This window comes from Apiospora marii, assembly GCF_038362585.1.
Source record: "Apiospora marii strain CBS 49790 chromosome Unknown utg000004l_segment0_segment0, whole genome shotgun sequence".
In the NCBI taxonomy this organism is placed as follows: Eukaryota; Fungi; Ascomycota; class Sordariomycetes; order Amphisphaeriales; family Apiosporaceae; genus Apiospora; species Apiospora marii.
In genome coordinates, this window is record NW_027117375.1 from 2,793,746 (window position 1) to 2,821,188 (window position 27,443).

The following is a 27,443-nucleotide window of genomic DNA, read 5'->3' on the forward strand; positions in this document are numbered from 1 at the left end:
GCTGTTTGCGGGAGTTTTGCACAAACAATGCCACGGACCAGAAGCTCGTCCGTTGACATGCCAGGGTTTCGCCCGTCGGTCATTTGGCTGATCTGGGGGGCCTGTCCCTTGGAGCCTGGCAACCTAGCAGGCCAGGCAGAGAGTATTTGCTATTCTGCTGCATGGCCGGTACGTACACGGCAGTCATCAGCCTCAGTGGTCTGTTCACCCCGAACCTACATGTGTAGTAGTACACTGCCGTGGCCGCCTAGACATGCGACATCTACTGATGATAAACAAGGGCGACAACAACAGTGAAGACGATGACGACGGGGTGTCTTGACCGTCGATGAATAATCTCGATCAAAACGCCGAGGCCAAACCACCACCAGCTCGTACCGTACTACCTACCGCCTACCAGTACAAGAATCTGCCTAGATACCACTATGTGCTGTGCCGCCCCCTCCAAAAGATCACTAACAACACGACAGCTGCCTACTTAGTAGTGGTAGCAGTAGCAGTAGCAGTAGCAGGCAAGCAGGCGCTATCGATTGGCGCTTGCGGGAGTGTTCAATCGGAGTCTATTCAAAACATTCGTCTCTGCTTCTTTGGCTAGAGGCCGATCAGGGATCTCCTTAACCGCCCGATGGCCATGACCATGCCGCCACAGGTGGGAGAGCTTCTCTTTACTACTAGATGAAGAGGAAAAGCATGCGAGTCACGGGCCTGTCAGTAATGACGATTTGCCCACACCCAGTTGCCAGTCAAATGGGCGCAGAGAGAGCTGCTGGTGGGGCAAAGTCAGCAGCCACACCCATTTCTTCTTTCCTCTTTTACTCATGCCTTTTTGCACACTCCTTCACTGAAGAGAGCCAGAGAGAGGGCACAGAGGGGGGAGAGAGACAGGAAGAGAGAGATCACACGCACACGCCCCGGTTGTGCTTTTCCCTTCCATCCGTTTTCTTCGACAAGGGCCGACCTGGGCGTTGGTGGAGGGGGTGTTATTAGTTGTGCCCAGATGTACGTCTCTCTTTGCCTCTTGTGAACGAGAAGAAGAACAACAACATGCATGGGCTGTCTCGCTTTCCCAGCCGGGGCGTGTCAGTGGCACACCATCTTCTCTTGTGAGTGGACCACTTATTTTCGTGTGTCAGACACATCCCTGCTACTCGTATATTGGCTAAGGCGTCACGAATTTCGGTCCTGGCTCTTAGGCTGCATATCCTTACCACTCTAGTGGACGCCATTGCAGCAACAGGATCCAGTCCTTGGCTCTCTCCCTCCCTTGCTCCCTTTCTCCTGCGGTTCCACCACGCCCAGGCCGCCCTCGTCCCTAGCGGCACCCGATTTCAAGAATAGCGCGCAGACGTATGAGGGTGGATCATGAGAGAGACCATGTAAATGGTTACTTGGCTACATTATTAGTTCCAGCTAGGGTCTAGCAGGTAGCTGGTAGGTGGCTCCTAATCATTGTGGGTGCTGCAGACTCAGGCTAACCTGGCCGGGGTCTGATTGAGCCACTCAAACACGCAAGACGGGGCCCTTTTTGACATGCGAGGGTGACTGGGCTTGCTGGGTGAGAGAGAAACTCAAGGCCGTTTCGTTGGCCCGTGTGTCGCTGGGAATGTACTTGGGTACCGCAGGGTAGGTACATGCCCGCCGTACCTATCTCAATATCTACATCAGCCTACCCCGTCGCATCCTGCTTCAACATCACTTCACCTCACTCCCTCATCGCAGAAGCATCCCTATCCGACCTCACCATCTCCTGGAGTTCCGTCTCCATCCTCGCCGCTCTCACCTACCATTGCTTCACCAACACCGCTTCACCTCCCAGACCTTCCTTGACAGCCTCCCGTCGGCGACACTATACCCGGCCTGTTTGACCCGTTGATTCGTGGTCACGACCCTTTGCGATCCAAGGATTTTACTACCATACCAGGCCACTTTTTTAGGACTTCGACCCAGGAATATTCTTTTGGTTGAGGCTACTGCTTGTAGAAAGGCCGTCGTCTCTTTCCTATAATCTCTCTCTGTCTCTCATTGGATTTTAAGCCGTTGGTTTACCCGGGACCGGACCGTGTTCCGACATATAACATGCAGCATGTGCCAGCGTACGGATATCCCACGCCGCCGGCATCGCCGTCATACGCCCAACAACCCTTTTCTATGCCACCGGTCTGCCAGAGCCAACGATACACTCCCATTGCGCCCGAGGAGAGGCTAGGGAAGTTTCTCGGGGACAGCCTGCAGCTTGTGGGGATCCTGGGTACCGGAGCCTACGGTGTTGTCTACTCTGCTGTTGATATCAAGACGGGCATTCGATATGCAGTCAAGACCTTGAGCAAGTTCAACATGGACGGGTCGCCGCTGGACCGACGGCAGGTTGCTTTCCAGCACCGGGAACTCCGCTTGCACTATCTCGCCTCGGCACACCCCAACGTCGTTTCCATGTTGAAGATTGTAGACGACCCGGACTGCACCTACGTTGTTCTTGAGTACTGCCCAGAGGGAGATCTTTTCTTCAATATCACTGAATGTGGCCAATATGTGGGTAAGGACGACCTGGCGAAGCGAGTCTTCATGCAGATCCTGGACGCTGTGGAACACTGCCATACTCTGGGTATCTACCATCGGGACTTGAAGCCCGAGAACATTCTCGTTTCCAACGGTGGAGAGACCATCAAGCTTGCCGATTTCGGTTTGGCCACTTCATCAGATCGATCCGAGGATTACGGTTGTGGATCGACGTTTTACATGTCGCCAGGTAGGACCAACCGTGCTCTCACATTTGCCTCCTTTTGGATATACTAACCATTTCTCTTCCTCTCTTACAGAATGCCTGGACCCTTCCTCTAGGAGACCATTCTATTTCTGTGCCCCCAATGATGTCTGGAGCCTCGGAGTTGTCCTGGTCAACCTGACCTGCGGCCGCAACCCGTGGAAGCAAGCCTCTTTCGAGGATTCAACATACCGTGCATTTACCAGGAGCCCGGATTTCCTTAAAACCATTTTGCCACTGTCGGATGAACTGAACGACATTTTGGGCCGGATCTTTACCCGCAACCCAGAGGACCGAATTACGTTACCAGAACTTAGGAACTGCATCCACGCATGCTCCCGATTCACCATGCCGGTCATGAGCGCTGCTCAGACGGCTTGCTCTTTGCCTGCCTCGCCAGAGCACATCGATTACGTTTGCGAACCCGCTGTCATCGACGAGGACGACTTCAGCAACTACGACGCGCCCTTGTCGCCTGCTTCCTCGGACTCGGATGGAGAGTCCACTTGTTCGTCGGATGCCGGATCCTTGATCTCGAGCTGTTCGACTATTGACGAGTTTGACGAAGATGATATCCCAGAGGACTTGTCCTGCCCTGAGCCGGATATGTACGATCTAGAGGAGCCTAGGACTTTATTTCCACAGGAGTTTGTGCCACAATTCCACAACCAGGCCAACGATGTATGCCAGCCGTGCCCATGCCCGGCCACAATGCCCACTCCGGTTCCCAACTTTTCCACGCCGGCTCAGGGGAAGTTTTCCCATTTTCCTTACAACTTCTGGGATGTAATCCAGAGGTACAGCCAGCCAAACCCGTTGCAGTCGGTTCCATACCACCATCCGGCACCACTTCTCAACTTACAAGGCTGCTACTAGAGTTTGGATCCTTTCCCAAGCCCGTCTTGGGCTAGTGCCAAGCTCGCCCCCACGGCCTCTTTTTCACGACACAAGTGTATACTGCATGTATACCATCATACCTATCCCATTACCAATGCTTCTGGACTTCCAAAGGATCTACGCCGCTGGCCATTTAATCACCTCTTCCCAATTTCGGATCGATCCGCCATGGAGTTATTTTCCGGATTTTACTATATGGGGACCCTGAACTTTGTTACGCCATCGGATTAAAAGAAAAAAAAAAAACCACCAAAAAGCCTGGGACTTTGCGCACTTCGCGCACATTCGGATTGTACCTACTTGGACAAAAAATTATGTCTTTCTCTTTTGTTTTACTTTTTTTTTTTTACTTTTTTTAAAAAATTTTTACAGCGCGGAGTTGGTGGTTGGTTTCAAGAGCACAAAAAGATCTGGGGAGCCAATGGACTTTGCTTTAGCGAGAACGGGCAGAGCAGAGCCACTGCATTGTTACAACGGCGCAAGGACATACAGCTCTTGTTTTGGGATGACCTTGGTTTTTCCGGTCATCATTTTAATTGCGTGCAGCTTGGGCGCATTTAGACGGGGGCGGAGTGGCCCCATGATACCTTCGCTTGGATGATACCAATTTTTTACTTCTTTGGAATTTTTGGCAAGGATATGCGGATATCTGCCGCTTCATTCCAAAAGGATTCTGAATATGGAGCCGGGGGCTTACGGGAAATACGAAGTTTAGATACACACGGGCGAAAGCCCACTGCGCCGAGTCGACTCGCGCAACGATACGTTTCTACGGTGGTGGTCACCAACAACCCATATCGGGCCCCTTCAAGGCCTGGTCAGTGTTGGCGACCCCTGGGATTGAGGTCATCGCTTATAGACACTTCATTACCCAAATACACAAATATACAAGTCTGGGCAACCAGGACGAAGAATATTCTCAAGCAACATTTGTCTTGTTCTATCTCTGCCTTTGTCATTGCTCGTGCACGACCTTGATGGGTATACCTGATACTCGTCCCAAAATGTTTGATGTCACTTAGCGCTATGGATTGCATCGAATTGACAGGTGGGAATGATTGGGCTCACGCCAACTACGCCACCCGCCTTACTTTTTTGACTTTGCGACTTTGCCTTGATCACAAGCACAGGGTAGGGTCGCCTTGGATGATGGACGGGCTTGGAAATTATCCTTACCAATCTATCGCCATCTCTCTCCTCACTCAGTGGAATCCCTCCACCCCGGCCGTGCAGTGACCCGAGACCCTGATCTGATGTATGGGATAGAGTTAGCTGTTGGTGTGTGATAGTAACAGGTAAAATGATATCTATTGAAGCTATGACTAGTTAGTTCACTTTGACATGCCCCGTACTAATCTATTCGAGGCAGTCTACCATAGGCTGGCCAGGAAGTCAACCACCGCTTCGTGAGGTTACATGGGAGGTGGTCAAGTAGGTACATACTTGTAGTCGCAAAGGCCTCAAAGGCCCCAAAAGGACCCCCCGGTGGGTTTGCTAATCTATCGTCCCGAAACTGCCGACCGCCTTGCGCCCTCCTGTATTTCTTCCCAATCTGTACCACGTCTTTGCTTACCCACGCTGCCACGCCCGCCAGAAACCAAAGCAACCCGCCACACCCCCCCCCCCCTTTTCCCGACAATTTCGACGATCCCGTCAGACTTATTAGACCGCGGGCCAATCACGGGCGAGGCGCTATATTGCTGTGCTAGCCCCAACACGGTATGTCCCTAAGATCAATTGTCGAACCCTTCCCCCCTGCACCCCCCTGTACTGTGACGCTTTCCTTTGCGCCCATCGCAACTTGCGGGATGCGTCATGACCAAGATTCACCACCAAAAGAGCATAATCCTCCGAGGAATGAAAAGAAACAAGGCGCGAAAAGCAGGTGAAAAGCAGCGTTTCCCGCCCAGCGGGTTCAGCCGGGCGCGGGACACGATGCCGTAACGAGTCAAGTATTCATTATTTTGGTTTCTTTTCTCGGAGGAGCCCAGGCACTGCTGCCAGCTGCTTCTGCTGCTGCACTGCGGCACTGCGGCACTGCTGCACTGCCTGCCTGATCGATGAACTATAGACTGGCACTATAGCCCGGAATGCAGGAGAGGCCCTCATGCCATCGACGACGTGTAAGCAAGTTGCGTACGTATACTATTACTGGATATGGTTTTGTTTGGTTGAGATTGGCCGACCCGTCCACCGTTGCAAGCACAGCTAAGCCTACAACAATACACATGACTGTGGATCGAAGATAGGTACCCGAGAGTGGGTGTATGCATGGTGACCAAGACCCAAGAGAAGGCAAAAGAAAGAACAGAACTGCTGTGACCGTTGAACATGCGGATCTCTCACGCTCTCTGGGTACTGCTCTGGGCTCTCTAGGCTCTCTAGGCTCTCTCACCTGCCGCTGCTTGGCCACACTCCCTGCTACGGTAGGGTTGCAGTGCATCGAGGAATAAAGAAAAGCGCATGCATATTTGGCGTAGTAATCTTATATCCCGTTACCATTCCCACTTTGTTGCTTTACTAGGTGCACAAGGTGCCCTGTATTTTCCTGCTTCCTGCAGCATTGGCGACGCTGCAAACTGACAACTGACTTCTTCTGCTTTCGGGACCAAGCGACATCGAGCAACAAGACAGGTAACGATTGCCAAAAAGGTAGGGGCAATTTTTCTGGGGCCCAGATCCAACCAAGAGCAAACCTCCAAGAATCAGAATTAAACTAGTCAACCCTCCAAATGGCCCAACATATGCTTTATATACACCAACGCAGCGTAATCCGTACTTACAATTATTAAAAAATAAGATAAATATTAGAACTAATTGCTTTACTTATTTATGTATTTTTATAATTTTTTTCCTATTTTTATTATAGGATTGGGTGATGAAATCGTTGCTTTGTTGTATTGAGCTGTATGGGAGGGTTGACTAGTTTAATTCTGATTCCTGGAGCAAACCCCCCCCCCCCAGAACCAAGGCTTGGCTTGGCTGGCTGGGGGGGGGGTCCCCACTTGCCATGCATGAGAACAGGGCAAATAGAAACATGTTTCTTCCACTCTTTGTGGCGCCCCGACCACCCATGCGAGGTGATCAGTCCTTCTTTTCTCTTTCGGGCTGAGATCCCAAGGGCAGAAGAAGAAAGGAAGGCGCCCCTGTGATTGGCCCTGGCTGTCTGGGTGCGGCACATGGCGGTGAGATCAGGTTCCTCCTCTCTTTGGAGGGGCGAGGGCTGGAGGGGCAAGCGAGGGGCAGGCAGGCACCACCACAGCCGTCTCCATCTTGCTGTAGGTACAGCTGGTACGTTTATGCGTCTTCGTGCCTTCTAGACTTTGACTGACTTGTGTTGTTTGTTTGCTCAGCCCCTCCCCTTCGGCTCCCATCTCGTTAGACAGGACCACCTGCCACCGGATGCCGAAATTGGGTCGGCAGGCTTGCTGTGATGAATAGATGGATCGCCGAGTCACATCACGAACTCAAGCCCCCCCCCCCCAAAAAAAAAAAAAAAAAAAAACCTATGCCCCCCTTCCTGCTCCAGTTTTGGCCGGGTGGCATGGGGAAAACGCCGGTAGAGGATAAGGGTTGATGGCGGTGAGTCGTGTGGTCTCTCTACTCTCTCGCTTGATCTTGCACTCTTGCGGCAAGTCACGCCCTGTGCGCCTCTCTTGCTCTCTCTTTCTCTCTACGTATCTCGTTCTGCTGCCACTCCGTCTCGGGTTCGTGCCAATGCCTCCATCTCGGGCCTGATTGGCCCAGTAGGCAAATGCTGTCATTATGCGCTCCTACCTACTGGGATGTGCTCTTTGCAGCGGCCATTCGCTAAAGCGACGGTCACATAGATCGTCTCTGATAGCCTGCTTCTCGTTATAGCAACTGGACCACCAAACAAGGTAAGGCTAGCCCTCGAGAAGGATTGCGCCGGTAGCACGCGGCGGATGGAAATGGAGGGTTGATGGTGTGAAGAGATGGGAGATGAGCTGGGGGTCCATCGGCCGCGGGCGAGACAAGGCGGGCGCGCCATTCACTCGGGGAGCCACTTAGGACTCGGCTTGTCTGCAATAGTTGCCCGTTCGAGCCGCTCTAGCATGGAAAGCCGGGCGAGATTCCACCAACACAACACCCACCCTGCCACCATCCACCACTCTCGCGTGTGTGTCGACTTGTCGCATCCCCAATGCGTGTCATTGTGTGGCTGGCTGCCCTTCTGAGTCCAATGACTGGACGAGATGGGGTCTCGATCCGGGCGGCCTATCATGAGCCGCGGCCAGGTGTAGAGGTGGGTGTGGGAATGGATGGGATGTGGGGAGTGGCTGCCGTGACGTGGAAGGCCCCGATATGGCGCAACGGGTCAGTCATCTCGCCCATCAGGCCAGCGGTGCGGCGCAAGCTCATTGGCCGGCCGGGTTATATGAGATTCTTCTTTGCGATCTCTCACGGCCGCAGCAGGCTACTCAGCGTACCGGAAAGGCAGCCGCCGTGGGTAAGCAGATAAACCAGCTGATTCCAATCGCCTGCAGGTCATCTCGATGACCCTCATCGGTCCCCACATTCACCCAGAACGAGGCACCCAGGTCTGACCAAGGCACTTGACAATAGTCCGAGAGTGCATCTGTTCTAACTGCATCCTCACTGGGCAAGCCAAATCCATACTACTATGTGTGCAGTTCCCACTCCTGCACTGCAAACTGCAGGACGGCACTTCATTTCAGAACCGCGGTAGCTACAGTACGACGCAGTAACCCTGGGAGTGGTATAGGACCACCAGCTCATCTTGCGGGATCTTTCTTGGCTCATGCCCATGGGCGCCGGCAAGGCCTCGCCAATAGGCATTCAACCATTGCCGTGGTGGAACGCTCGATGCAGGCTGAGAGTCTTGTCATTTTTGCCTTTTGTAGCATCTAGACGGGCCTGGGCTTAATATGCGCGCACTCAAATACACTTTCCTGTCATCACCCCTAATTGCGAACTCTGATGTGGCCTTTGGCTACTAGGCAGAGAGAGGCAAGAGAGGGAGGAGTCAAGCATAGTAGTGGCCATGATAGCCTACGACTACTCTCCTATGCGCATGCCTATCCGTCAGTTCCGCGATGCAGACGAATGGATCCTCTCGAGGGTTGTGTATGTTTTGGGAAAAATGACGCCGACAAAGGCTAAGGTTGCCTAGGCTGCATACAACGGTTGTGAGCTCATCGTCTCGTAGAGCCAAGACACTTGACTCATGTTGGGTATGACCACTCAACATGGAGAGTCGGCATCTGATACTACTAAACACACGAGTGAGTCCCCAAGGTGAGTCGATACCGCACGCCGCACACCTTGTCAGTGCACTATGCTGTGATGATATAATACTACTAGTTCATATTGTCCTCTACCACTACAGTGGCCAGCCACCAGCTGTGACTGATGTTACCAACTACTGCGCGCTATCGACGAGGGCACCCACATGGCATACACATTGCCTGGCTTGTGCGGGCAACGAGCCACCGAATGAGGCTTCTTGAACAGAATTCTGAGTCTCATGAAGAAGAAGGAGGTATAGTAGTAAGTCTGTGGCGCGGCTGAGGTGGACTATTAGTCAGTAGACCAAGGCTAGAGTCTCGCACCGGGGCGAAGCTATCGGCCAATGGAGAGCGTTTTCTCCTGCCATGGCAAACCTGACGTCTTTTTCCCTCGCCTCTTACCCCTTGCTAGTCTCTGTCCACTATGCGAATGGCGGGCTGGGGAGTGTCGACCGGGCTGGAGAAGAGGAGTCGTCCAGAAGGGTTCAATCAGCCTCGTGTGAATCACACTCCGCCATCATACGCACCTGCCCGCCAAGGTTTTTTTGTTTGCTCAGCTCAGCCCAGCCGAGCCCGGTTTAGCCCCCTTTCCCCTTCTTTATTCTTTTCTTCCTTCTTGGAGGGAAATATTCTCGAACGAATCGGAGCCACGTTGTTTTGGTCTGGTGAAGCGCGTGTTATGCTCATGTGTTCACAGGCAAACAAATTACGAAAGGCCGAGCGTATTCTGGACTCATGGGGAAAAGAACAGAGGCGGCACCGACACGCTGGCTGAAGGTGTCTCATGTCCCCATAACGTCACAGTTTCGAGACAATGTCCCATTTGCCGAGTCCCTCTTGTCTCTTTTCCCCACTTGCTTACTACTCACCACTACCAGTTATAAATGTCGTCAGGGGTCAGGGGAGGAGGGACACCGACAGGTGGCAGGTGGCAGGTGGTGGTCCATCGCCGCGCCTATGCCAACCAGTATGATCTACCGATCTGCCTCTAGACCGGGCGCGCCTGGGGTTGGTCTCAAACCACGTTGTGTGTTGGTTGTTGGCAATTGGGTAGTATGTATCTGACCCTGAAGATCGTCAGTTGGGTTGGAACCGACTACGCCGCCGCCGCCGCCGCCTACGCTTGCCGTCCCTTGGGCCAGCACGCACGCAGTTACTGTACAGTAACAGGTGTACAGTACGGAATTCTTGCTGTTCAGCTTTCGGAGGAAAAGGAAATTATTTCCCTACCATCGATCGAACCGCTGGTCCACTAGCCAAGCTTGTCCGCCTTACGGGCTAGTTAGTTGGGCTGCTAAGCAGAGGCCAACGCGAATGCTGTTTGCTGGTAACCGTGGTAGTCGGTGGCCCTGGGTTCAGCGGCCCCGCGGCACCTCCTATCCGGGGCGCCAGATCGGCGTAGCCAGTCGGCCCGGGAGGATGGCTTTTGACGGTAAAATCGTTATTGCCGGGCCAATTGCACTACTCTGTGGAACCCAGGGCCTCCCACGTAGTTGGTACGATAGTAGTAGTACCGTACTACAGTATACTGTAAGTAGTTGGTTGGGTGTCTGTAAGCTCACCTCTTGAACTTCCTGCGATGGGGTACTACTAGAGAGTGGGACGAACTGCTCGCCCTGTTGACAAACGACCCCCCTCTATTAATAGTAGTATCTCTTGACTCGGGGGAAATTGTAGTAGGAGATGATCTGACGTTGAGTAGGCCGTGGCCGGAGAAGGTTTGTGGATGGCATGGCGGTGGCGGCTCTGCGTTTAGATATGCGTTCGAGCTTCTTGTGGTCAACAAGGCAGCCGGGCAGTACTGAAAACGCCGTTTTTAATTGCTAGGATCATCGTAATGGTCGGTTTAATACCGTCATTGAATACATGGTCTAAATAAACTTGAGAACGTACCAAGGAGTGCTTGTTGGCATGATATGGTCGGTATCATCCATCTCACGATGCCGGTGAGAATATCATAACAATGGACAGTCGAACCATTCGCATATGAAGTAACTCTTCGTGTTAACTATAATTCTATTATATTCTGGCTGAACACTATAGACGGAGAGGGTAACAGTATTCGTAACCTGGTCAACGTACATCTTAATTTGACGGCTCGATTTCTCAGTAAAAGGGGCAACACCACTGCACACGCAATGTGAAGCGTACTTCCGGGGACGCATGCATGACATGGAACTGACTTGGCTTCAATGAATGGAGCAAAAGGGTTATCGCACTTGGCACGTCTACCAGATATTCTCTCTTTCCGGCACCAACACCTGCTTCGCGCCCCTGAAATCGCGCCTTGTAGAAAGACAGTGGACCATCCAAGCCCATTCACTTGGAGGCTTAGGGAGGTTGATACGGCCAACGAGTGCTAGACTTGATATAGATTAGAAGCGAACCTATGAAGCAATCCGCGAAGGGGGTGTAGCACCGAGCTAGACCCCAGTATTTGTATCCTCTGCCTGATTCGACATTCCTTGAGAACACGGCATGTCTTCTCGTATCCATCCTTATATCCGTTGCTGACACAAGTGTCTCGCTTCATCCTAAACCAAACTCCCCGATTCCTCGCCGGGAGCTTATTTCAGCGCCCCCAGGCCCTGATTAAAGCACAAGCCCCCTTCTGCCCGCCGAGGAAGCTCAACGGTGGTGATTTTGGCGCATCTAGCCCGTTACCGGAATGAGCTCGCAAAGGTTGGGGAAGCGATAAACGGGGGTTTCCGTGACCTATAACAAAGGAGACGGTGTAGGTTATATCCCTCAACGACTGCTGGAGCCAAGGCCGAGCTACCAACCGCGCAGTGTGTGTCGACATCGAATTCCGTGCAGCGCCATACCACGGACAGCTATCCATTGCACTCATGTCCCCGGGCTAGGTAGCCACGAGAGTGCTGCTTGGAAGCTTTCCATGTCGCCCCAATTCAATTCTCCCATGGGGTCGAAGGGCAACGTAGTGCCTGTCGCGGCCACCGGAATCGTTGCTGCGTCGAAGGTCAAGGCGGGCGCGTAGAAGCAAGGGGCCAGGTTTTCGGGGCTCTGAGAGGGTGACATGTCCGTCGTCCAGACCGAGGCATCTGGCATAAAGGGGCTTCCGGTGTCCGTCACAGTGGCTTCTGTCGGCTCTGCGAGTGCCATGGCGGATAATTCGGTAACCCAAGGCGGATAGACTGGCTGGGTGGTTGCTTTGTGATGCTCGCCTTTCTGAAGGAATGCTGCCGAGTGCGAGGCGACGGGCTGGCTGTCTGCGAGTGTTGCCATAGCTGGGCTTTGTAAAGGGACTAGGGGTTCAGAGTCTCCAAGCGGAACCCCAAGTGGTATAGTTGGGTAAAGCATGGAATCTAACGCCGATATGTCCACAACCAGTGCGTCATCTGTACCGAATAACGGCTGCTCTCTCGTATGGCTCTGGGAAGCCGAAGGCAGCGTAGAAGAAGAGTTGGACCACGGCCACTCGTTCGTCCAACTCGTGGCCAAGTGGTTGTCTTGCTCTATCTGCCGTATCCGTGCCTGGTTTCTGCGCGCTGCTCGGGGACCAGTGTCAGCCAATGTCACACAGTCTCATATGAATGGAGTTGGGCAGATGGCTGGCCAGAACTCGTCATCATCTCATCGAGAGATATCGGATCGAGTCGTGGCGAGCGGGTGCCACTTACTTCGAAACCGTCGTTGAGCCTTGCGGTTGAGTTCACGACGTCGCTCCAGCCGCTGCTGGCTTCCCGACTCTGGATCCTCCACCTCGAAAGCGGGAACAGACATGGTAAGAAAGGGTGGCATGCACTGGGGGGGGAAGCTTCACGGTCTATGGAAACCCGGGAAACGGACGAGGAGCCAAGGATGTCAACAGAAGTGCCAAGCGGGCTTCCGGCCATATAACAGGCTGCTCCCTTTAGCCCCGGGCTGACCCGCGTCTCACCTCATCCCGCCTGCGCTGCTCGTATGTCGTAGCTAATAGCACAACGGCGGCCGTATTGGAAAGCCCCCCACATCCTCCTCACGCGTACACGCACACGAGCGACTGCCCGGAGAAGCGGCAAGGACTACTTCGCAAGACGGGCATCTAGCGTGAGGGAATGACGGTCACCAGCGGGCATGGAACCCAGTCAGAACTAAGCGACTTGGCAGGCACGTACGCTCCGAGATGGTGGGTTGGATCTGAGGGTGTCGGGCGCTGGCAGCCGAACAGATTACCCTTTGGTATCATCTAAGATGCCCTCCCTTTCTTATCACCGCCACGTTCGGGTCCCCCAGACGTATATGGCAGTAGTCCCTGTTTCGGGCCTGCGCGAGGGGCAGACAAGAACAGAAGAGCATGCATGTCAGCCGTATCCCAAGCAAATTATAAGCCCGGTGCTATATCTGGAGATGTTGGGCGACTAAACGTGGGGAAAGGCTGGCCCATTGGCTGCGTGCCCTCGGTGTGTTCCACGGGTCGAGGGTGTGCTGCAAGAAAAGCTTGTATGTACTTCCTATCCGAACCATGGCCATATCTTTGGCTCGTTAACGCCACTAACCTTTTCACCGGGAATAAGAACCCTTGCAGATCGGTCCTCAGTGTGTCAATCTTGCCCACCGTCGATATTTCGCGACGACGCGAAGTCGGTCCTCGTTGGCCACGTCGACACGCCACCCTAGATACCGACCATCATCTCACCATGGCTTGCTGGGACTTCATGATCTCGTTCCAATGCAACAGCCATCTATCTCCCCGGGTACGCTTAGAACCGGAGAATTTCCCCATCCGTTATTGAGCCGACCAGGGAGTATGGCAAGGCGGGGTAGTTGGCAAATCAAAACCCTGCCTCGCATCCAAGATATCATCTTGTTGTAAGTGATATCAAGTGATATCAAGCCAACCGCCGACCGTCTTATGGCCACATGCTCCAACCAGTCTGTCATTCAGATTACTCAGGCTTACCGTCATGACATGCCTAGATCGGATGTGTAAAGGTGTCGACGGCATCTTCGAGCAAGAGAAGACGACTTTGCCTGTCAGCATTTTTACAACCTAGCCTTTCCGTCCAAGTTGGTGTCTCGCAACACCCTCCGGAGCAACTTCCCACTGGGTGTTCGGGGTAGGCTATCCACGAATACGACGCCCCCTCGAAGCTTCTTGTGGTTAGCCAACTTCTTATCTGACCAACGCCTGATTTCGTCGGCCGCCACAACCCGCTCCTCCTCTACCTCCCTCCAACCCGGCGTCTTCACGACATATGCCCGCGGCACTTCGGTCGCGAGTGCTTGCGGGCTCTGCACGCCTACGACACAAACATCCGCGGCCCCTTCGTCGTGGCGTAGCAGGGTCCCCTCCAGCTCCGCAGGCGCTACATGGAACCCTTTGTATTTGATCAGCTCTTTGATGCAGTCCGTGATGCGAAGGCAGATTCCCACACGCGGCACTTTCACGAAAACACCAATGTCGCCTGTGCGGAAGTAGCCATCCTGCGTAAACGCGTCTCGGGTCGCGCTCGGGTTATTGCGATACCCCTTGAACACGTTCGGGCCTTTGATGCATATCTCACCAGATTGGCCAGACTCGGGATCTATCTCGCGCTTGGAAGCGCCGACGTCGAGGAGCTTCGCTTTCTGGTTGGGGAGGAGCTTCCCCACAGTCCCTATGGCAGCAGGATAATCTTCGATAGACTGAACCGGCTTTGTTTAGCTAATGCCCCTTCAAGTAAAGTGAAATTGACTACGTGCCATCATCAAAGCGCCGGGACTCGTTTCCGATAGACCGTAGCCTTCGATGAGCTTGATGCCGTGCTGCGCGTGCAGGGCGTGCACTATGACGGGGCTCAGAGGCGCGGCTACTGATGTCATAAATCTGATTGACGACAAGTCGGTGCCGGCCCCTGACGACAGGGTTGCATGTGCAAGCTCCAAGGCGACCGGAGGCACGAGGTACACAAGAGAGACTCTGTGAGTCTTTATCATCTTGCAGAAAAGCGGCAGCGTATAGCGTGACATGGCCACCACCTTCGCGCGCTTCTAGAATGAATAGTGCAGCAGTATCGTCAGGCCTAATCACATCCGTGCCTAAAGTTAGCATCTTCCTGGGGCACCATTGCATGCGATATCATAGTATGATCTCCCCGGGAAAACCAGCCGCCTTACCGAGTATATGGAATAGTGGCAGAAATGCTAGCACTACATCTTCGTGACCCGTTGACGACACGACTTCGGCCATGAGAATATTAGCGACGATGTTACGATGTGTAAGCTGCACACCCTTAGGAGGTCCCGTGCTGAATTCCCGCCTCGTCCGTCGGTACATCACATAAACCTCGACTGCCGAGAGAGGAAAGCAATCACTGCTCTGCTTACGTGCCAGATGAGTAGACCAAGAAGGCAACATCCTTGCTGGGGCAGATATTCGCTTTGTGAGGGCAGCCTTTCGCCTCTGCCACCATACTCGAAAATTGTAGAACACCATGGGGAACCACTCGGAAGGGGTGACGCCAGAGATGAGACATAAGCGCTCTTGGCGCTTGGCAAAAGGATGACGCGGCCGTGGGCAATGCCCGCGTTTGTAGCCGCCCTCAGGACAATAGGGAGGAAAGGCGCCTGGGTGACGACCGCAGTAGTCCCTGAGTTCTTCAGTTGATGCTGGAGTTCCTCTACGCCGTACCCCGGATTCGCCGGCGACATCACGCCTCCAAGATAGAGGCTTCCCCATATGACTGGCGCCATGTGGACGGAGTTTGCGCTGACCACAGCCAGGGTATCTCCTGGCCCAAAAGAGAGTATCGTCTGTAAGGCCCTCGCGAATCGGAGCGCGGCCTCTCTTACCCCAAACGCCGTATAAGTCTGGGTGCCATCTTCGTTTGACAGCAGCAGAGCCTCGTCTAATTGCGTGAGTCGTTTGACTACATCTGAGAGGTCCCGGCCTATCCAATTGGGCCGGTAAAAGACATGTAATGCAAGTACCTACCTGATTTGGGGTGTGCAATCTGCCGCTTTGAGTCGTTATGGTCATCGAAAAGGAGATCCCAGATACTGACATCGGGTATGTGCAGCGGTGGAAACGGCGATTCGAGCACCATCTTGGGCAGGCGTTGCAACGGTCGCTCAAACAGGAGGTGTCAGTGCATGTGCGTATCGTATCATCGACGAATTGCGCCCCTCACTCGGTACCCTTCTCTTCGCTCCCTTGTTCTGCCGTCTCACGTAAAACTCTGCCCATACGAGGTGCGGCCCCAGTATTGCGATAGAACGGCCAAAGATTGAGACAGCGGGAGAAGAAAGAAAATGTTTTATGACCTTCGCGGTTTGGTGAGAGTGTTGCTCCTATAGAGGCAAGATTGCGCGAAAGGGGAAGATGATACTCTTGTGCGAGCCGCCTGCGGGCGCAGGTAAGCTGACTTGAGACATGCGTTATTGACTGCAAAGCACTCAGCCTATAGCCTAGACAGACTTCAATCGATGCAGAATTGATTGGCGTCGTGAGAGGGCTCGGTGCGTACGGCGGAATGACCGCGCTGCTTGCCTTGCAAGTATGGAGGTTATAGTCGGTGTGATGGGAAGTGACGAGAATTCCTCGCAATGCAGTCGTCATGTGGCTGTATGCATCTACATTGATTTGGGGTCATCTGCAATCGCCCGTGTGGTACGTGACGCACGTGTCCAGTCCAGTTAAAAAATAAAATAAAAAAGAGTTTGTTCCTACATGCCCAAACAGAAGGAGCATTGGAGGAAAGGTTCCTTCCGTGTAAACCTGCACAACCTATACTTGCCTATTCTGTATGTTTGCTTTGCGACAGACGATGATCTAGAGTATGTGGACAACAAAATAGACATGATCAAGCAAGGGGTTTTTAACTCAATCAAGCCTTGTATTTTGATATAGAGACGTAGGAGAATTTGACTAGCCATGAAAATTCCTTCCGTCAAGACTGTAGAGATTAGCGATAGAAGAAAACCCCTTCGAAAGGAACTTTGTTCACGCCCCTTTCCTGTCCCCCTACCTACTCGGTTACCATTTCATACCCTATAGGCTACCTCGGCATGTCCATTTTACTCCAGAGTTACAGTCTTGCTGCACCCCTACCTATATGCCCACGCACCTTTTCCATGCTCCCTGGCACAGCCCTTAGGTAGAAGGGCCAATGACCACAGTGCCTGGCCCCAGCAGGGGCGGCCAACCGGGAATCACGAACTCGTTCGCCTGGAGGACGGTGGCGACATTTTGCATGATCAGGAGGGCCGGGAGGGGAAGGACGGCAGTGGAAGCGAAGGGGCTGCCGTACTGTGCCTCGAGCGCCTCGAGCGCGGCCTGCAGGCCCTTGAGGGTAGCAGCGTCGTCTTTGCCGCCATCCCGCCTGACCTTGGTACTGGGCTTCATCTCGCCGCCGGGGATGGTGACATCGGGGATCATAGGGCCGCCCGGTACGGTGGCGTCGGGCACGAGAGGCCCGCCGATGAAGGTATTGTCCGGGATAAGGGGCCCGCCGGGGACGGTCGACTTCCATCCGGGGATGACGATGCCCTGGGCGCCCAGGATGGAGACGATGGTCTGTTGGATCAGGAAGATGTCGCGCGGCGTGTCAGCGTTGTTGCCGTAGGCGTCCTGCAGCATGTCGTAGAGGGCCTGCAGGGACTCCGTGTTGACGCTATCGCCGAGGTCGATGGTGTTGGCGCGCTTCGCCGTGGCTCCTGGTGTTTTGACACTGGTGGCGATGCCGTACGATTCAAGAACCGCCGCCATGTCTCGCATGATGATCCAGTCGGCCATGGGAAGTCTTTCCCCATTGTACTTTCGCACAAAGGATTCGAAAATCACCCGCAGGGCTTCGACGTCGTAGCTGGCTGCTGCTCGCTTGGTAGAAGGGGTGATTATGGTTATGGTACCATCTATATGGGGTTATCAATTAGCAATGGTGGAATGCAAAACCTACCTTGTGCCTGATGGGTTCTCTGAGCTGGGTAAGGGCTTACCAGGCGCACTGATAATAGTGATTCCGTAGGCAGCCAGGATGTTCTTAATTCTCTCCTCGATGATATAAATATCATCTGATACTGGCGTCAGTATAGAACAAGTATATAGAATACGGCAGTAGTCGTGTGAACTGCTCAATACCTGACGGCCGAGAAAGGGGTAGCAGGTCAAGCTTACGTGGGGGATTGGGGCCATACTCCTGCATCAACTGCTCCAAAGTCGTCTCAAGCCCGATGATGTTGAACGCAGGGTCGCCGTATCCACCGTCTCCGATGGTGAACTGCCGTCTGGCTTTCCTGCCGAAGGTGATGACGGTGCTGGTGCCGTCGGGGGTGGTTATGATGGAGATGCCGTACTTCTTCAACTCCGCCGCGATCTCCTGCAGCCGCCTGGCGACATCCTGGGGAGGGTGGGAGTTGTACTTGTGCACCAGCGATTCGTATTCTAGCTCGAGTGCAGTGAGTTTCTTCTTGATAGCGCTGGGCTCGCTCCCATCGATTTTGGTTTGTCTCTTCTCCCTTGTAGAAGATCCTATCTCTACGGAGCCACCGTCGTCACCGTCGCCACCAGGAAAGATGATGACAGGAGGAGATGCCGGCGGTCCGGGTGGCCATATGCCTGTCCATGGGTTGCCGATTTGGAATTGCCGCTCCTCCAAGGCCGACGTGTCCCCATGGATAGGGGAGCCTCGTGCGAGTGCCGCAAGGGCAAGAGCGGCGAACCCCACTCGAATCATTGCGGTGTGTACAACGACTCTTGATCCAACCTGGGAGGGCTATCCGATAGTTTCTATTCTTCAGCGAGGGATGGGAATGTAAATACTTATAATCGAATGCACAAAAGGGGGCAATGGCCACTGATGTTTCTTGACGGTGCCACCCCTTAGTGTGAATTCAGGTCAAACATATTTACTTATACATCTGATATGGGAGGTCTCCTTTCCACACGAGATAACGAACCATGACCACAAGGAGGCCATGCGATTCTAGGCAACAATTCATTTAAGCTTAATTTGCAAATAGACGAGTTGTGCCATGGTTCAGCACCGAAAGAAGATATACCCGGTGTGATTATCCGGAACGAAGCCCGGCAGCGGACCACTAGCAAGCTCGTATATCTGCCCCTTACTCAGAGTTGGCTGAAAACAGTTACCTTGCCACAGCGATGGCAGCTAGGCAATGTTACCTTGTGATTCCTACACTTGCCTGGGCCGATGCGGGTTCTTCTCGAAATCCAGGCTGGCCAAGGAGGTTCGCAGAAGCAGCCCGATCCAAAGCGATAACGACAGCTGCAGAAACGAGCTACTGTGTCAAGTCATCTAAGGTTGGGTTATTTTTGGCAACCCGATAGTGAAGTTGCATCGCTTTATCCTCTGGTCCTTATGGGCATGGCGTCTACCTGGTTTTTATATTAGCAGAGTCAGCCAAGCTTCTGCGTGAAGCCGTCACAACCGTACGACATTGCAACGAATAGTAACGCGGTTTTCAAACGTGTGCTTTCAGCTGGAGCATTTTCCAGAGTATAGGTACCACTCAGAGTGTGTGATAGGGGGTTTTGGTTTTCACGTGGCGGCAATAGGCAACAGTTTGACCTGTTGTAAATCCACATCGTGTCCTCTCCCGATGGCCCTGTAGAAGGGCGCAAAGCTCACAGTCCGGCGAATACTTGTACTGAAGATTCTTGAAGGTGACCAAATGAGCCTAGTTGGATACGTTGACGGACAAAGCCCAAAGACCATCCCGCGCGCCTCTGGCGAAGGCTGATATCGGCCGAATGCTTATTGGCGAGATATATTACACTTGTGATGATCACAGTACCACTTGGTCACATGCGGCTTGCGTCGGTGGCGTGTTTGAAATCCATGTTTTGCTTGACCATCTCGTATGGGCTCGCGAAGCTGATGACAAGTGACATCAATATCATCAGGTCAACCCACCCTGCACAGCGGCGTGCTAACGATGGCAGGGCACGCTAGATAGTTGACCGGTCCGGTGGATCATAGGAAACAATGCCATAAGTCCGGCTTGTTGTGGGTTGGTGTTGCCCAGTGCCACGCAGGCATAGGGCCTTATGATCTTTAGGCGAAAGAAGCCTGAGATGGAGTATGGAACAAGGGGTCGGATGCAACTCTCTTCTCTGGGGCATATCTTTGCTCCGTCGATACCTGTTCACTTCCGAAAGGTGACTTCGAGCTGGGGGGAGAACCCATCAATTCGGGCTGGGCCCTGGCCATGCAACCAGTGCTGTCGCCAAGTGTGTGTGTGAGTGTGTGTGTGTGTGGATGTAGAGTCCCAAGAACTTGGCGGGATCTTTTCCAAGGTAACGCTAAGGGTCTCGATCGTAGTCGAGCAGTCCGGGAGAGGAAACACAGGCATGGCGATAATGCAGGTGTATATGCGTGCATCGAATGTGTTGTAGTTGCTGGGTGAGGTGACCCTTGCACTAAAACCGGTGCATCCAAAAATAGCCCGGCTCTTTTGCGTGCCCCTCATTCCAGGGATGATCAATTGGGGAACCTCGGAGCTTGGAGAAGCTTCATCCCTTGAATTCCGTCAAATCGTGCGGTTACGTCAGGGCAATGGGCATCAGCCATTTGGACTCTTGCGCATAGCAAGAGCCAGTCAAGTTGCAAATCAGCAACATCAGCTAGGCCTTTTGGAAATAAGCCTAATTCTCTGATCATGGCGGCTAAGTCGGCATCCATCCTCCGCCGGGCCCTTCTCTATGGCAAGTCCTGCGTGTGCAATTGCTATTGTTGTACGCATGCTAATACTTCTTCCAAACCATGTAGTTCCGTCCTCCTCGCCCCGCATGCTGACCAAGTCCGTCGGGTTGACCGCCGACAACGTGACTTACGACCTTGAGGACTCGGTCACGCCCACCAAGAAGGCAGATGCCCGCGCCGCCCTCCGCGACCACCTCGCCGGCCTGTCGTCGCGGCCCCAGTCCATCTCGGAGCTGGCCGTGCGAATTAACGCCTTCTCGACGCCGTACGCGATGGAGGACTTGGCCGCCCTGGCGCCCTCGCCCCGTCTGGACGCCATCGTCATCCCCAAGGTCACCTCGGCCTCGGACCTGACGCTCGCGACCGACGCGCTCCGCCGCTTCGCCGCCGACCGGCACGCCAAGGGCGGGCACGAGGATGCGAACCCCGTCAAGCTCATCGCGCTGATCGAGTCGGCGCAGGCCGTCATGAACCTGCGCGAGATCTGCGCCGCGTCGCCGTACCTCAGCGGGCTCATCTTCGCGGCCGAGGACTTCGCCCTCGACCTGTCCATCACGCGCACGCCCTCGCTCAGCGAGTTCCTCTACGCCCGGTCCGCCATCGTGACGGCGGCGCGGGCGGCCAACCTGCCCAGCACCATCGACCTGGTGTGCACGTCGTACAAGGGCGACGATGGCATCAGGACGCTGGAGGAGGAGTGCCTCGGCGGCAAGGCCATGGGGTTCAACGGCAAGCAGTGCATCCACCCCTCGCAGGTCGACGTGGCCCAGCGCCTGTTCGCGCCCGGCGAGAAGGAGGTGGAGTGGGCCGTGCGGGTCATGATCGCCGACGGGAAGGCTGCAGCTGCGGGCAGGGGCGCGTGGACTCTGGATGGCACCATGATCGATGCGCCGGTGGCTGGCAAGGCCAAAGCGGTGATGCAGAAAGCAGAAAACTGTGGCATGGACGTTGCGAGCCTCCAAGAGAAATGGAAGGGGCAGGAGCCAGAGTGAGGAGATAGGAGATACCTAGGGGATGGATACCCTGCTCTGGGGCCAGCCCGTTGCCAATACATCATGAGAAACCGTCCTTCAATTTTGACGTAGCCATAACTCGCCTTGCATATATTCTCCTATATTGGTGCTATGTACATGGAGTCCGCCATATGCAGCACAATTGGCAAGTAAGAATGAGCTGATGCAGACATGACAATCTGCATAATATGCCGCGAGAAGCATGCACGCTGAACTCTGAGGTCAGCATCCTGCATGGGATAAGTGTAGGCGATTAGTCAATACATTTCCGGTCACACTCGTGCCCAACGGCTTTCTGCCAGTCGATCTGTCGTACGACCTCTTGCTCCATTCAGATGAGGATTGCCGGGTCGTGCTTGTCTCAATTACGTGTAGTACCCATGATGCGGCGGATGAAACAAACATTGAGGGTCCTCCCTACGTGTAAGTGCGCCACCACGGGTCATGCGAAACTAAAGTCGAACACTTTGTGGACTTTATACTACAGCTGCACAATGGGATTTTCCTCATCAGAAGATAACTTGACATAACCACAGGGTTGGCAAACAAGACATGAAGCGATACGCGTGGAAAGCAAAAGAGGTTGGAACAGGTGAACAGAGACAAAAGATGCCTATGCGTGGGCTGGCAGACATAGTGTGGCCGGGCCGCCTGGATCACTCCAGAGAAGATACTAACCCAGCGCCCAGTCTCAGCCACTCGCGACGAATTGCTTCCAACTTGGGAATCGGTCTGCCTATACAGGATTTGATATTTCTGATGCACCTCTGTTGTCCGAAGATGCATAATGAGAATTAGCAGCAGCAGCAACAGCGACAGCGACGACACAGCCTCGTTTGTTCGTCTCGAGTCTCCCGCCTCGAATCGTCGGCACTACGAAAAGCCGGCGTCACCAAGTTGCTAAACTCGGCAAGGTTTGCCAACGCAGCCCGTTGCCCGTGTCGTACCTTACAGATGTCGTCTGGTCTTTTTCCAGCAACTGCCGAATGAATCATAAGATTCGGCTTGTGACCCTGGCCCAGGAACCGTGACTATCAAAAAGATAACCATAATTAAAATCACGGCTGTCAGTCGGTTTGCGTGCATTGCTTGTCTCCAACTTTTCCGAAAATGCCAGGTACAGTAGGTACTGTAGAGTGTGCAGGTGCAGGCACGGTCGCAACAGGCTAGGCTAGGCTACCTACCTAACTAACAGTCATGTCCTGATCATGCCGTTAGTTAGTGTCGACTGCACCTGTCGAAAGCTTCTTTTCTCCCTCGCGTCAACCTTCCCTCGTTGAAACATCATTTCTTTTCTCTGGCCCAGACAGCCCAGGCCAGTCCAACCCACATCCTCGTCAGCCAAGCCTTAGCTGGAGGCGAGCCAAGATGAAGATCTCAATGCTTGGTTTTGGTTTGTCTCGTCACAAGTGTTTAATGTTAGCACCATAGCTCCCAACATGCCACCACCTCACCTTGTCTTGTCTTTCCTCCGGCCTCCTCGGCTGCCACCAAATTAACCATCGAGACTATGTATGTATGCACACGAGTAGCCCGCCTCTTGGTATGAAATGCAAGCGTTACTGTCATGATTGTTTGTTTTCTCGGCAAGGTTCCAGCTTTCTCTCTCTTCTCTTCGTTCATCTCATCTCATCCATTGCCGTCTGCTCCCTCGTCTCGTATCTAACACGTCCCGATCTCCGCTGCCGGTCGACCCGGTGCATCCCGAATACCTCAAAGGCCGAACTCCTGTAACTGCCTAATATACTTTAGATACTGCTGCGAAGAACTGTTTCGGGGCAGCTGAAGTTGCCTTCCACTCCACTGGAAAAGTTGGAGCTCCTGAACGAACACGAGGTTCTTTTCGCCTCTCCTGTCGGCCATCATGGCATTGACAATCAAGCATCTCAATGAAGATGCCTCTTTTTTGCTCTCCCTGGAGCCTATACTGCCTCCTCATGTCAAGGGGACGGCGGCGGCCCCAAAGCCCTACATCATACTTCTCGACCCGTGGATTACTGGTCCGTCCAAGATCTTTCACTCCAAGATATCCGTCTCTACTCACAAGAACCCGGCCTGCGTTGCTTCCCTGTCCGAGCTCCCGGAGCCGGACCTGGTCATTATCAGCCAGCACAAGAGCGACCACTGCAATGAGGCAACGCTGCGCCAGCTACCAGGAACTGGCACCAAGACGCAGATACTGGCCGAGCCGGCATCAGCTCGCGTAATCAAAAGCTGGAAATACTTCGATGCCGACAAGATCTGGACCATCCCGAAGTGGGAGGATCCACGCTCGACGGGAAAGTCGACAGTGATCCGGGTGCCGGTGCCCGCGGTGACGCCAGATGGACAGCCAGGCGAAGTCACCGTGGCTTGGATCCCACAGAAGCGTGATCTGGCGTGCCTCCATAGTGCCATCGCTCTCACCTACCGTCCGCCATCCACGGACGGCCTCGCGCTACCTGCACAGTACACCCTGGCGCCGCCCCTTATCAGCCCGCCTACGACGCCGAGGTCCGTCAGGAGTATTGCGCCCCCATTTCCTAAAGTACGCAAGACTGTTTCTACGGACCCGAAGGGAACGGGCGCAAGACCCGCCCCGCTTACACCACCGATGTCGCCAACAAATTCAGTATTGTTAGCACGATCTACTGTGGTAGCGCCGCCTGCCTCTCCCACGGACAGCATGACTCCTGCACCCCTGTTCTCTGCGTGCCGCCCAATCTCTTCCGCAGCGGGCACCATAACTGCCGCTGCACAGCACAAGGAACACGGTAACACGACTCGCCCCCTTTCTCTCATATTTTCCCCGCACGGTATCAACTATGCCCACCTGGCGCCTTACGCGTCCTCACATCTTGTCTCCGAGGCGGCGCTGCCCTTGACCGCCCTGCTCCACTGCATGGACTCCATCTCAAACCCGTGGTGGCTAGGCGGCAACATCTGCGCAGGTCTCCCGGCGGGCGCCGAGATCGCACGCCGGCTGTGTGCGCGAGTCTGGCTCAGCGCGCACGACGGCGACAAGGACGTGCGAGGGCTAGCTACAGGGCTGCTGAAGACACGCAAGTATGGGCGTGACGAGGTACTGGGCGTGGTCAGTCCAGGAGACAGAGACGGCTGCGGAAGCAGCAGCAGCAGCAGTCGGCATACGAGAACGGCAACAACGAGCAGCGAAAGCACGCTGGTCGGGGACCCCTGCGGCTGCGAAGTCGTGGAGGACAGCGAGCCGGGCTATCTCAAGCGCATCAAGAGCGTGTCTGTGTCGAATCCGACGGATGTCTTCCGGCTTAGCAGCGGCGAAGAAGTGACCGTGCGCGGGGACGGCCGAGTGAGCATGTTTGGCGGAGGGGGCGGCGATCAATGCTCTACAATGACTGCCACCACTACCTCCTCCACTAGCAGCACCACCAATAGTAACACCATGATGGGCCCGCCTCCGTCGACCTCGACCGCGAGCGCGACGTCAGACCTGAAACCGGTCAAAGAGGAGAGATTGGGCAGCAATGAACCATTCATGGAGAAGGAAATCATCAAACCACTGAAGGATGATACAGTGATACGGAAAGACGACAATTCCTACTGCACGGCCAGTGACATAATACCCCCTCACCTGACGACAATGGTGCAAGAGAGTTGGGGGCCACAGAAGCTCTGCGACACCCTATCGCTACCCAAGATCACCGTGGATGAAACATGATCAGCGCTTTCATGGTTTCGATGAGGAAACGCCGTCGCTATTGCTGTTTTCGGTGGCATGTGTTATGAACCATCACTAGTAGATGGAGTATTACGAGACTGGCGTTTTTGGGGACCAGGAAAGGGGCAACGAGGCGACAGAACAGCCCCCAACGAGTTTTTACATATCTTCATTCTTCTCTTCCGACAACTTTTTGTGTTTTCGTCAAATTTTACGCATATGGGATACCCCTGGGAGGCCTGAATATATAGCCTTGCTTGATAGACAAAACCACAGAACAGAAATTAAATTCAAAGTAATAGTGTGCACAGGCTGGGATGAAATTTCAGAAACTGAGTGTCGATTATGATTCAATAAAGTATCGCGGGTATATCTCATTGCTATAGCAAACTCCGACAATATTACTTCTAGGCTGAGAAAGCGTCTCTAGACCCCAAGTAATCTGCTTCCTCTTCAGTCGCTTGAACGTAACTGTTAAAAAAAAAGACCACCTTCCCTTTTGCCTCGCTCCTCCTAGATGCACTGGGGTCATATAAACCGAGATGTCACCTCGTAATTTGTATGTGCTTACTAGACCAAACAGTGACAGGGTATACTCCTACACCCGCTTATTTCATTTGCTTCAGGATCTCGATGAGGAAATCCTCAAAGCTGAGGGTGATGTAGCCATCGCGGTCCTCGTCGTACTTCTTGAATACGTCGGTCATGCGCTTGAGGCTGATGCAGGCCTGGACGAACAGGTCGAAGCTCATGACATTCTCGTTGCGCTTGTCGTAGGTCGAGAAGAGGAGCTCGACAAAGCGGGGGCTGAGGCGGTACCGGAACGCCACCAGCGCGTTGCTGAACTCGTCGAGGCTGATGCCGCCCGACCGGTCCGCGTCGAAGCGGTCAAAGAGGGTGCGCCAGGACGCCAGGAATGACCAGAGGCCGCAAAACTCGTCGAAGCCGATCGTGCCCGACCGGTCGCTGTCGAACATCCGGATCATCATACGCACCGTTTGGATGTCGAACGCTGTCCAGTCCCCGTTTACGAGGGCGGCTGAGAGCTCCCTCTCCGAAAGCTGGCCAGTGCCTGTACGAATAGAACATCCGTCAATATCGAGAGTTCACATAGCGAACATCGAACATCGAAATCAGGTACGCAACAAAGGGGGTGCAGGCTTACCATCTTTGTCCACGGCACGGAATAGGGGCTGCAGCGTGGGATCCGCGCCCTCGGATGGGGCAGGCGAAGGAGGTGGTCGGCTCGCGGCAGGAGGGTGATTATGGGCCGTGGGCCGTGGGCCTGAAGCCATAGGTGGCGGTGACATGACGGAGGATACCGGACTGTGACGGCCGTAGTTGTTATGGCCTTGGGAAACCGGAGTCAGGCGTTCGTGTGGGTTCGTGTTGCGGTGGTAGGGTTGAGGGGCCGCATATTGCTGTTGCTGCGTGGGAAGCGGCGGTGGGGGCTTGCTATTGTATTTGGAAGACGAGGAGCTGCTATAATGTGTAGGCCGAGGAGCGTTGCCCTAATGCGACGGTGATACTGTCAGTTTTGCAGGATCACAAAGAAGCTGAGTGGGGTGGTGGACACGGAGGGACCGTCGAGTTGGCAGAGGTAGGCAGTAGGTTAGTTGGGTTTTCTTACATCGTCGGGCTCCGCGAATCTGTAGGCGACGATAGGCTGTTAGCAATATGTCAAATGCGACGTGCGAGGGCAAAGGGATTGAGGCATGCGCAGCGAGCATCGCGACGGCAGGCAGTACGTATGCCCATCCCTGTTTCTGTCCATCGTCGCGCACGCAAAGTCCATCCCTACTACCAAAAGCATCATGGCGGGGTAGACTGTAGGTAGCGGGAGCGGGCGGGTTCGAGGATAACTCACCTGGGCAGCTCGTCCGGGTTGTAGGGTCGGTTGTAGGCCATCGTGGATCAGGTTGATGCAAACGAGAACGACGACCGACTGCACGAAGAGGGAATGCGAGGAAAGTTCAAGTGGCCGACGAGTTTTCAAAGGAATCCAAGGTTGGGTTAATTTGGCTGCAGGGTAGTGTTTGTTGTCATTGCAGTCTGAGCCAGGTGGAAGTCAGTCGCCCATGTGCAACCTACAGCGACCGGGCCTGCCAATTCCAGAGAGAACTTAAGCCCGTCCACTTTTTTGCCCCCTTAGTGAACCAAGATCCGGGATTCCAGCCGCAG

General features: G+C 54.1%; 8 protein-coding genes across 8 annotated transcripts; 4 read left to right on the forward strand and 4 right to left on the reverse strand.

The window, feature by feature from the left end:
• Window positions 1-2,076: 2,076 nt before the first annotated feature.
• Window positions 2,077-3,637, forward strand: PG985_006821 (Ran1-like protein kinase; the record flags this gene model as incomplete). Its single annotated transcript, XM_066826590.1, has 2 exons — window positions 2,077-2,746; window positions 2,817-3,637. The coding sequence occupies 2 exons, from the start codon at window positions 2,077-2,079 to the stop codon at window positions 3,635-3,637; spliced, it is 1,491 nt and encodes a 496-aa protein (XP_066686197.1).
• Window positions 3,638-7,823: 4,186 nt separating this feature from the next.
• On the forward strand, window positions 7,824-8,226 carry PG985_006822 (uncharacterized protein; the record flags this gene model as incomplete). The annotated part of the gene is made up of 2 exons (XM_066826591.1): window positions 7,824-8,129; window positions 8,167-8,226. The coding sequence occupies 2 exons, from the start codon at window positions 7,824-7,826 to the stop codon at window positions 8,224-8,226; spliced, it is 366 nt and encodes a 121-aa protein (XP_066686198.1).
• A 3,549-nt stretch (window positions 8,227-11,775) lies between these two features.
• Window positions 11,776-12,672, reverse strand: PG985_006823 (uncharacterized protein; the record flags this gene model as incomplete). Its single annotated transcript, XM_066826592.1, has 2 exons — window positions 11,776-12,437; window positions 12,570-12,672. 2 exons carry the CDS (start codon window positions 12,670-12,672, stop codon window positions 11,776-11,778), a joined length of 765 nt encoding a protein of 254 aa, XP_066686199.1.
• A 1,242-nt stretch (window positions 12,673-13,914) lies between these two features.
• PG985_006824 (uncharacterized protein) lies at window positions 13,915-15,956 on the reverse strand (the record flags this gene model as incomplete). The annotated part of the gene is made up of 4 exons (XM_066826593.1): window positions 13,915-14,528; window positions 14,607-14,901; window positions 15,238-15,758; window positions 15,845-15,956. 4 exons carry the CDS (start codon window positions 15,954-15,956, stop codon window positions 13,915-13,917), a joined length of 1,542 nt encoding a protein of 513 aa, XP_066686200.1.
• Window positions 15,957-17,002: 1,046 nt separating this feature from the next.
• Window positions 17,003-18,584, reverse strand: PG985_006825 (uncharacterized protein; the record flags this gene model as incomplete). The annotated part of the gene is made up of 3 exons (XM_066826594.1): window positions 17,003-17,763; window positions 17,848-17,928; window positions 18,026-18,584. 3 exons carry the CDS (start codon window positions 18,582-18,584, stop codon window positions 17,003-17,005), a joined length of 1,401 nt encoding a protein of 466 aa, XP_066686201.1.
• Window positions 18,585-20,529: 1,945 nt separating this feature from the next.
• On the forward strand, window positions 20,530-21,565 carry PG985_006826 (Citrate lyase subunit beta; the record flags this gene model as incomplete). The annotated part of the gene is made up of 2 exons (XM_066826595.1): window positions 20,530-20,605; window positions 20,640-21,565. The coding sequence occupies 2 exons, from the start codon at window positions 20,530-20,532 to the stop codon at window positions 21,563-21,565; spliced, it is 1,002 nt and encodes a 333-aa protein (XP_066686202.1).
• Window positions 21,566-23,450: 1,885 nt separating this feature from the next.
• On the forward strand, window positions 23,451-25,262 carry PG985_006827 (uncharacterized protein; the record flags this gene model as incomplete). Its single annotated transcript, XM_066826596.1, has 1 exon — window positions 23,451-25,262. One exon carries the CDS (start codon window positions 23,451-23,453, stop codon window positions 25,260-25,262), a length of 1,812 nt encoding a protein of 603 aa, XP_066686203.1.
• Window positions 25,263-25,870: 608 nt separating this feature from the next.
• On the reverse strand, window positions 25,871-27,170 carry PG985_006828 (uncharacterized protein; the record flags this gene model as incomplete). The annotated part of the gene is made up of 4 exons (XM_066826597.1): window positions 25,871-26,334; window positions 26,428-26,773; window positions 26,893-26,911; window positions 27,130-27,170. The coding sequence occupies 4 exons, from the start codon at window positions 27,168-27,170 to the stop codon at window positions 25,871-25,873; spliced, it is 870 nt and encodes a 289-aa protein (XP_066686204.1).
• Between the last annotated feature and the right edge of the window lie 273 nt (window positions 27,171-27,443).